This window comes from Choloepus didactylus, chromosome 19 (genome assembly GCF_015220235.1).
Source record: "Choloepus didactylus isolate mChoDid1 chromosome 19, mChoDid1.pri, whole genome shotgun sequence".
NCBI lineage: Eukaryota > Metazoa > Chordata > Mammalia > Pilosa > Megalonychidae > Choloepus > Choloepus didactylus.
Genome location: NC_051325.1, coordinates 35,675,951 through 35,685,710, shown reverse-complemented (window position 1 = coordinate 35,685,710; position 9,760 = coordinate 35,675,951). Strand labels below are relative to the sequence as shown.

The 9,760-nt window shown below is 49.3% G+C and overlaps 1 protein-coding gene across 1 annotated transcript; it reads left to right on the top strand.

Annotated features, from left to right (window-relative positions):
- Window positions 1-6,215: 6,215 nt before the first annotated feature.
- LOC119515170 (putative testis-specific Y-encoded-like protein 3) lies at window positions 6,216-9,507 on the top strand. Its single transcript, XM_037810978.1, is given in 2 exon segments — window positions 6,216-6,749; window positions 6,751-9,507. Coding segments are annotated over 2 exon segments (699 nt in total). The 5' UTR covers window positions 6,216-6,270; the 3' UTR covers window positions 6,971-9,507.
- Window positions 9,508-9,760: the final 253 nt, after the last annotated feature.

The following is a 9,760-nucleotide window of genomic DNA, read 5'->3' as shown; positions in this document are numbered from 1 at the left end:
TCAGGTATTTTTTACTTTTTTTTTTTTTTTGATCTGAATCGGGAGCCACACTTGGCCTTCTCCCTCTCCAAAGCATCAGAACCTCCTTCTCTTTGGGGAAGATGGAGGCCTCTTGGAGATGCAGAAATGGTGAGGGTTTCACCTTGGATGACCTTGAGAGAAATAGCCCAAAAAACCCGCCTTCTGGTGCTGCCTGCAGTTCTGACAGAAGCCAGTTGGTCAGGCCCTGCTGCAAAGGGTCACTTGGCTCCATCCAGTGGGCAGGAGAGAGGGCCTGTCTTTTTCCTTACCACCCCATCCCTCCTCTACCAACATCTCCATTTTCAGTCAGTGTTGTCCACCAACGGTACCGTTTACACAGTCATCTCAGACATACCATTTCACCTCCCTTGCTGAGCTGTTAGTCTTAGAATGATTGCAGTGAACGTTGTTTACACACCTGAATCCATTCCCATCAGCCCATTCCAGTTGGCACCAGCCTGAACCATTTGGTACCTGGTTTTAACTGGAGCCCTGTTTACAAGGCGAAGTCGGGTCTCACTGACTTCTCTTCACTTGAGGTCACATTTTTCCCCTGTGGGGAAACAAACTGACTTTGGACTGCTTCATTCTCTGCCATCTTCCATGACTGCATCTGTTCCTGCCTTCCTCGGCAGTGTCCACAGGAGACAGGCAAGAAGATCGGAGCAGTTTTCTCACAGGTCTGCAGTTCTGTTTTTCTCCAAGTATGTGATGACCCCCTCATCCTTTTTTGAACTGGAAAGGAGAAGAAATGAAAGGCATGCCCCCTCCCATCACCTCCCTATTCCTGACCCCCACCCTGAACATACATCATGAGCTATTATTATTAGACTCTGGGTTCTAGGCTGGTATGAATAGCAAAGAAGAGGGTGCGAACCCCTCATTTGTTTCTCTCCTATCTGTCCCTTTTCCAGGAAGCTGGAATTGCTGGAAGAAGAGTTTTCAGAAAGTTAGGACTGGGCAGCTAGTTGAGTTCTAACCTTGGAGTGCATTGTTGCCTCCAGTGCTAAACTTTTTCTTATCCATGATGTCTCTTCTGTCTCCTCCATTTTGCTGTCCCCATGGACTCAGGGCCACTGCGTAGGCTCTTCTCTGCTCTCCTTCAAAGAAGTTCCACCTCCCTCTTGTGGCCCACCTTGGTTTTGCCCCCCAGCATTCAGCAAGGTTTCTTGCACCAAATGATTAGTTTTCTTCTGACGTGTGAGGCTCTCCTGCCACGAACAGCAGAGCTCTTGCCCAGAACCCAGCCCAATCCCATCACTGCTTCATCTCGGTACTGCATGGGCTTTGCTCTTCCCATTCGTGGGAGGGAGCTCAGGGACCACCTCTTGAGACACCTCCTCTGATTCAGAAACACACTTCTACCTCTTTACTGTTAACTCCTACAAATGGAGCCAGCAATTTCCAGGCACTTTTCTCAGCAGGTGCCTCATGCTGGCTTCTCCACTAGAGTTTTAGAACAAACTACCAAGGAATTGCCTTGTCACTCAAACCTCAACTTCCTCCCAGTTTCCTCCCCCCTCTGTCTGCAAATCACTGGTTTATTGTTAGGAATTGAGCAGGTCCAAGACTCAGGCTTCTTCTCCAGCCCAGGCCAGTACTCCTTGTTGGAGGTGAAAGCCTTAAAATTTAGCTCCCCTGGCCCTGTTTGGAAGCAATGGAGTGAATAAGCATGTTTTGATTTAGGCAAGGTAGCTTGGTATACCTTTAAAAAAAAAAAAAAAAGATATAAAAATGTCTGGCAAGTTTAGAATCAGACTAGGCTATTTGCTTCTAAAAATTAGTTTCAGTGAGTCCCAGGGACTAATTAAGGTTTATTTTTTAAAAAGCGTCCACCTTGGTACGCAGCCACCTCCTGCATGCTATGCATGTTATTGGGACTCGTGTTATAGGAAATGGTATGTGAGAATCCAAGAGGGTCTCCCTGCTGCCATTTTCCTTATTATATCTGGTCTTCATCACTAGACCCAACAACCCTCTCCCACTCCCTGCCACCCTCCCTGCACCCTTGGTTCATGGAGGTAAATGGGCCTCTGGCCACAGACTGTAAAGTCTCAGGCTGCTGTTAGAGGAGTCCTCTCCTCTCTGCCTGCTCTTTACCAATCCTTCCTTGAATTCTCTACTCCCATCAGTGATGCTGATGCACTCATAGGACAGATAAAGAAACTATTTAAAACCTTGTAACTGGGGCGTTGTTGTCCCTCCTCGCCTGGCTTTCTTTTCTCCTTGCCTTCCATCCTCAAAACTGCCCCCTTCTATCCTGTCTCTTCCGTTTCCCTCAACGTCTTCACTACCCACTAGGAGTTTGCCTATCACTGTGAACTTTGCTGGTGCAGAGGAACATCTGGCTTCATCTTTTTTTTTTTTTTTTGGACCATGGCCACCCAGCCATTTCTTAAACCTCCCTTCCCAAAATTAAAAAAAAAAAAAAAAAAAAAAAAAGCCTTATTGGCCTGGTTGTTCAAAGGATAGGAATAGCTTTATCCTACTCTTAGTACCCAAACCCACTTTAATACCCTTTCTGAGGCCATGAGAGCCTGAAGGCAGCTGTCTAGGATGGGAGCCATGGCACATGGTGAAGACCAAACAGGAACCAGAAAAAAGGGGTGATAACCTCTTTCCCTGCCACCTCCCCCAGCCTCTGTCAGCCATGAGCTGCCTAAAGGGGCAGGTGTGCCTCCCACCCTGTGCAATAACTGTTCGGGGTAGGTGCAGTCCTCAGGGGCCAGGCTCAAAGAATCCCTGCACCATCTTGAAGAGTTGAGAGGCAGGGAAAGGAACACCAATGAGTTTTTCTCCTCAACCTTTTACAAATGGCATTTTGTTAATGGAAATCCGGGAAGCAGGTGTGATTACTTTTTTGCTGATAGATATTGTCCTAAATTGAAGTTCTCCTGCTGCCTTGAACTTTCTCTAGTAGCCCTTTAAATCTGTCTCCTCCCTTTTTGGTAGATATTTTCTTCACCCCTTCACCACCTCCCCTCTTACCTAGGAGCTGTTTTTAAGCATGATTTTTTTTAACAGTTTATGTTGTACAGGATCAATATTTTGCTTTTTAACAAGGATATTTATGTAATAAACTTTGCCTTAGGCAGGTGTTGGCCAGAAAAGTCCAGATTCCTCTGGGACCTCACCCTGGCCTCTCCTGGAGCTCTGAACCTGCTGTGGAAGGAATTGGCCGTGACCTTCACCACTGGAGAGTAGGGTCTGTGGCAAGGAAAAGGGGTGCTCTGGTCCTGACAGGACAAGGATCCATTCACCCTGGTCATCTAGTGCCTCCATGGAGGGTTTGGGAGAAGTATTCCAGTCCTGTTTCTTCAGGTGTCAGCTGACTTCCTTAGCTGATTCTCCCCATACACACCCCTCCACCTCCAGATATCTGGCACTAGAACTCCTGAAACACCACTCCTCCTAATGCCCCTCCCTCCCTTCCAGTGGTCAAGGCTTTGCAGCCACTCTTTCAAAACGCCAGATTATTTAAAGAGAGTAAAATACAAGACAAAAACCTAGCACTTTGTAAACAGTGAATAACCTCTTGGAGTATTTTTGGCTTTATATAAAACAAGGGTTTTAATTGTAAAATGTAAGTGCCATTAGAAAATGCACAAGGCGTATCTTTGTTAAAGTAGATTTTTCAATGTTTTACAGAATTACATTTTCAAAAAAAGTTTTTATAATGAAGTTGTTTATTAAAAACTTCTGAATGATGTGTTTGGAAGTTGTGAACCTGTCTGATTGGGGAAGGGGAAGTACTGGACTATCCAGACATCTTTAGCATCCAAGGGCTTGGTGAGTGTAGGGCAGGCAGTGACAGCCCTCTCATTAGCACCTTCTATAAACTATGTACTTTGAAGTGAAAGATCTTAAATGGAAGTCTTTGAGGTAGGTGGCATTCTAGCACTTAATGATCTTCTAGATGCCAAGGTCAGAAAACCCAAATCAAATGGGCTTAAATAGTGAAATTCTGTGTAATGGAAAATGCCAGATGTAGAGCAGGCGTGGTTAGAATTGTTCCAGCAGCTCCAACATACTGGGCCTCAGCATCCCTGTTTTTTTTCCCTGCTCTATCTCATGCAGTTGTGACTTGATCCTCAGACCCTTCAAAGTGGCTTCTCCCTTTGTGAAGGAGTAGAATGCTGTCATGATTCTAGACTTCACTCTCACAGTGTTGACCGGAAGGAGAAAGGGACCCTTTCCAGGCTCTCTCAGAAAAGAAGAGTCCTCTTGTTCATAGAGGGTACAGTAAACATCTGTCTAATGGGCCCTGATGGAGTCCTCTGCCATCCCAGAACCAGTCATGATAGCATGTGACAACAAGGCTGAGACAAAGGGAGGGAGGAGTGCTTTCTCAAAGGAAATTCAGGGTACTGTTAGGATGAGGAATGGATACTGTTGTCCAAAAAAAGACAAGTGTTTACCATAGTCACCTGCTGCCCAAGTTGCACAGCTGGTAAGTGACAGAGCTAGGATCTGACCTTGCCCATACTTGTGCCCAACCGTTGGGTTCAGACAGACTGTGGAGAGGCTGACATGGCTTCACCTGATGGCTTTGCTTGGCCAGACCCTAACATAGGTAGTCATCACCATCCCTGGAAGCCTTGTTCCTTGTGCTGGGATCCTCCTTTCTAGGGCTCAGACCGAAGGGCTTTTCTGTTGTCTGGAGCAAATGTCTGTAGTCAAGCAGTGCAAGTCACTCCCAGAATCCAGCCCAGGAACCCACGGGGCATTAACAACGGTTAATGTGCAGGCATCCCGTGAATACAGGCACTGGACTGGCCCTTCATCTCTTCGACCTTCTGTTTACTTGACAAACATTTGCTGTCCACCCCAGTGGGTCAGACCCCAGACTAGAATCTGTAACAAGGGAATCCACTGTGCTCTCTTGGGGTTTATGCTTGGATGGGAGGAGGCTGAAGGCTTTCTGGAGGCCGTGGCAAGGACTTCCAGGCAGAGATGGGGGCAGCAGGAGTACTTACTCCCCCAGGTCACAAGTTTGAGAGCTGAGAATGCAGGATCGCAGCTGCTTTTGCAGGGACAGGGCTGCAGGTGTGGATCCATCCAGGCTCTCAGCTTACCCAAGCACAGACCCTGCACTCCTGGCCAGAGTTCACGGTTATGAAATGGCTGGCACAGAGCAGGGGATATAGCCCCCGGGACTCCTCATTTCAGTCACCAGCCTGGGAACATCCAACTCTTGTGGGGGAAACCAGGATGATGCCCACTTGCTCTCTGGTTTACAGCGTTTAAGATCCTTGCACCAGATTCTAACACTCCGAACTTTTTCCTTCCCGCCTTCTTTCTCCACATATATTTTTATTATCTCCCTTTTGCCCAAGAATTACCATCTACTGCAGCAACCAGGTTAAATCTGGCGTGTGCCTGAGTAACTTAAGGCAAGACTGCAGGTGTCATACAGCTGCTCCCAAGCCACAGTGGAGTGTGGGAGCCTGACCACTCCCATCTGCCCACCGGAGCCCCGGGCGTATTGACTGTGACTGGAAGGTTCTATCTGTAGCATGACTGGGGGTTGGGCCTATCTCCCGGTGCCTGCTCCGAACTGCCCCTTGCTGGGTTCACCTCTCTACTTCCCCCCTTCACCCCAGCGCCCTACTAATCCGAGGCCAGTTCGCTCTGGAGCCTGCACTTGAGTCCCCACCAGGCAGCCTCTGCTCCTCCGCCGAGCCTCTTGGCAGCCGGAGGGACCCTAGCGCATCAGATCCGGAAAGGCGGAGGGCCGAGGGGCGGAGCGCGCCCGGGAGGAGGAGACCGCGCACCCTCCGCACCCCTCTTCGTCCGCGGTCGCGCTGCCCTCGTCAGCCGCGGCCGGGAGGCGCCCAGCCGCCCCCTTTCGAGGAAACCGCGATCTTGCCCGCGCGCCCCGAACCTCTCCAGGCCAGAGGTTCCCGCAAGTGATGGCGGACTCGGGTGCTGGGAGCCTGGAAACCGCCGCGCTCACCCGTAGCCCAGGCTCAAGAAGATGGGGGGCGCCTCGCCTGCCCCGGGCTCCTGGGAAGCGGCCTCCGCGGCTGTTGCCCGGAGTTAGGGAAACGATCCTGCCAAGGAAGTGGGCCCAGGAACGTGTGGCGCAGAAGGGTGGGGGGCTCGGGAGAGAGCCGACGGGAAAGCCGAGAAAGTGAGAGTGAGGAGGACACCATCTTCATGGAGGAGGTGGAAGAGCTGCAGGTGGGGTGATGGAGAAAATGGAGATTAGGAAGGATAAGGGTATATTGGAGAAGATGGGAGAAGCTGATGATGGAGGAGAAGCCGGAGGAGCAGGAGAGCCCAGGGTCCCTGAACCTTGATGGCCCAGTCGTGGACCCACTGGAGGCCATCCAGTGGGAGCTGGAGGCCGTGAGTGCCCAGGCCGACAGGGCCTACCTCTGGCTTGAGCACAGGTTTGGGCATATGCACCGGTTGCACCCGGCCCTTAGGAGCATCATTGCCCAGAATATTCTGGGCTTCTGGGTCACTGCCTTCCTGAACCACTCGCAGCTATCAGCCATGATCAGCCCCCAGTATGAAGACATGGTCTGCTACCTGATTAATTTGGAGGTAAAGGATGTAAGGCATGCCAGGACCAGCTGCAAGTTTAAGTTCCACTTTTGGAACAACCCCTACTTCTGGAACAAGGTAATTGTGAAAGAGTATGAATGCAGAACCTCATGCCGGTTGGTGTCTGTTGCCACTTGCATCCAATGGCACTGGGGCCAGGAACTCCTGGCCCTGGTACAGAAGAAATCAGGACACCGTCCCCAGCTTCTCCAGCTGGTTCTTACAGCAGAGCCTCCTCCCAGAGGTCTACAGGGTTGCCCAGATACTTAAAAAGGACTTGTGGCCCAACCCCTTGCAGTACTACCTGCTGGGGGATAGGCCCTGCAGATGCAGGCAAGGCCTGGCAAGGTGGCCCTTAGAGGCCCTTCCTAGGCCTTACAGGTTCCAATCTGGCTAAGTCCTGCTCTGGTTCGTGGTCCCTACATAGGACTCCCTTCTGCCCCCTCTGGACCTACATTTAGGCCAACAACAGACGCTCTGCCAACTGCTTTATCTTCTGCACACCACAGCTCCTCTTGATGTTCAGTCGACTCAGCTCCAAGATTGTGGCCTTCAGGCCTAATCTCTTCTGTTCAGTTGCTCTGTCACCACATGTGGGCATGTGCTGCTGTCTTCTTCAGGGCCTGAACCTATCTGGGCTATGGCCTTCCCATTCACTGTTGACATGAGCACCTCCAAGTCATTGCTTGGAGGAACAGTGCATCTTTGAGGCCTACTTTTCAAGGCACAACATGCTGGGCTTCACGTTAGCCCCACACACTGTGGCAAGCTGAGTCTCTCATCACCCAAGATGAAGCAGGTGTTTGGTGCTGACTGTCAACCAGACTTCGACATTCATGGCCTCAGAAACACAGACCAGACTACCACCAACTGGACTGCTGGGCCTCTGGCAGACTGGGCATGCAGGCAGTCAATGGCTGCTGGGTGTGGATGAAGTCAAGGGCGTGAAACAGTGGGCAACACTCCTTGCAATCATGTTGCTCTTCCTACTTCAGTTGTGACTGCTCTTGGCTTGTGAAGATCGGTCCATGCTCCACCAATGCCTGGCCTTTGCTTTTCCAATGAGTTTTGCCCAGGCTACCACCAACTCTGTTGCCTTCTCTGGTCTACAAGGACCTTGAGGACTGCCTGTGGACCCAGCCTCTGTCAATGCACAGGAGAAACCCAGTCTGCCAGGAACTCTCCTGGCCTGGAATATCTGGGTGTGTGCTCAAGGCAGACGCAATGATGCAGTCACTTCCAGGAGCCCCCCTTCCTGAGCCCCAGTCCCTGGACCCACACAGAATCCAGACTCTTCACCAGCTCCCTCCGACTCCAGTGTCTTCAGGTTGCCAGGCTGGCATTACCGGGGAGGAGGCGTTTCTTGTCATGGGGCCTGTCTACACCTCCCACATCTCACACCTCTTTTATTGTTATGTTACAGCTCAGAAACAGAAAATCAACAACTGAAGAAGCTAAGGAGATAGTCTTTATTGTTGACTTTGCCCGTCTTTGTCTCCAAAGAGAGAGGTTGTCCTGTAAAATAGACCCACAGTGTTCTCTTTGACCCCTCTGCTCCCATGCCCCCCCCCCCTTTTTTTTAGCAAGGCCTAGAAATTTCCAGATGGGAACATGCAGGGCTGGTGAACAGAAACCAGGAGGTCTGGGTCTCTAGGGAGGGACACCTAGTTGTTTTGTTCTCTGCTGTATTCTTTTAGACTAACATATGTCTCAGCTCCACCTTCTTTTCTCTCCACAAGGTTCAAACTCCCCATGAGTTCCTGGAAATAGAGGAGCTGAGCTACCCCGCTGACTCCTCCAGGAATGTGAGGCTGGCTGTCTCACTCCATCTCATTTCTTGGAGGGCTGGTGATGACATCCAGGCCCTTTCTCATGGAAGGGTGTGCAACAAAAGCCCGAGCAAGCTGGAAAAGCAGGGATGGCTGAGAGACTGCAGATTGAGGGAGAAGAGCCCCTGATTTACCATTTTAGACTTACCAACACATTTTGTGAATTACAAAAACCAATAACAGAATACTGCAACTTTAGACCTTCTCCCCTGCCTTTTTCTCTCTCTCCTCCCACCTCCAGTCCATGTAAGACCTTGATCTTTTATATGTAGAAAATTAATGCTATGTGCTTTTTATTTTGCTGCTTTTAAGAAAGATCCTGTGCATCCCCTTCTCCATGCCTAGTCACTGGGGAAAATGAGCTGTACAGGCCTGCTTGTTGCTTTTAGTTGAGAACATTTACAAGAAAATCAACATTTTTTGTGTTTTTTTCTATATCACTGAACAATTATGTGATTGTTCACAGTTGTTATCAAGTTGTTATGGCCTGCTAATATAACTCTGTACTGAAAGCCAAGTTTGAATAAGGTGGTTTTGTAGGACTTAAGGCTGGAAATTCTTACCATGTTCTATAAGAATAACCTCCAAGAAGAAATCTGTAATTCTGGATGGTCTCAGTGAGTCTGTATCTTGGTGGCCACGTTGCAGCTGACATCTCTATAATTGACATCTCTGTTCCTACAGAAATATTTGTGAGGTGGCTTTGTCCAACCAGAAGAGGATTTGTGGCACTTTTGTCTTCTATATGCATGAGGAAAAAATAAAAACCTTTGAATCTGGGACATAAATAACTTAGAACATGTTACTCTTTGGTTCAAAACTCTCCACTGGCAAAAAAATCCTAATTCCTTATCATGGCTGACAAAGCCCTGCATTTTCTGGTCCCTGTCGACCTCTCCCACTGGTCTCCTCCTTGCTCCTTGGCTCCCTCTGTACTGGCCTCCCAGCTGCTCCTTAAAACACACCAAGCACACTCCAGACACAGGGTTTTTGCCCTTGCTTTTCGTTCTGCCTGCATTTTTCTTCCTCCAGACATCCTCATCTCTGGCTCCCTCAATTCATTCAGTTCTCACTTCTGAGGCCTCCCTGCCCAGCCTGCCTGAAATAATCCTCTACCCACTTCCCGAGTCTTCTATTCCCTTCATGATTTTTTCCATATCACTTGTCACTCTCTGAAATGATCCTGTTTTCTTTTCTTCTCCCTTCTCCCTCTAACGTGGATCAGGAGAACAGGGACCTATCTGTCTGCTGCTTTATCCAGTATCCAAAAATTATTTGTTGCATGAATGAATGACTTTATAACCAAACCTGTCCTGACAAAACAGAAGAACAATGTATGGTTCCTGCCCAAAGAACTG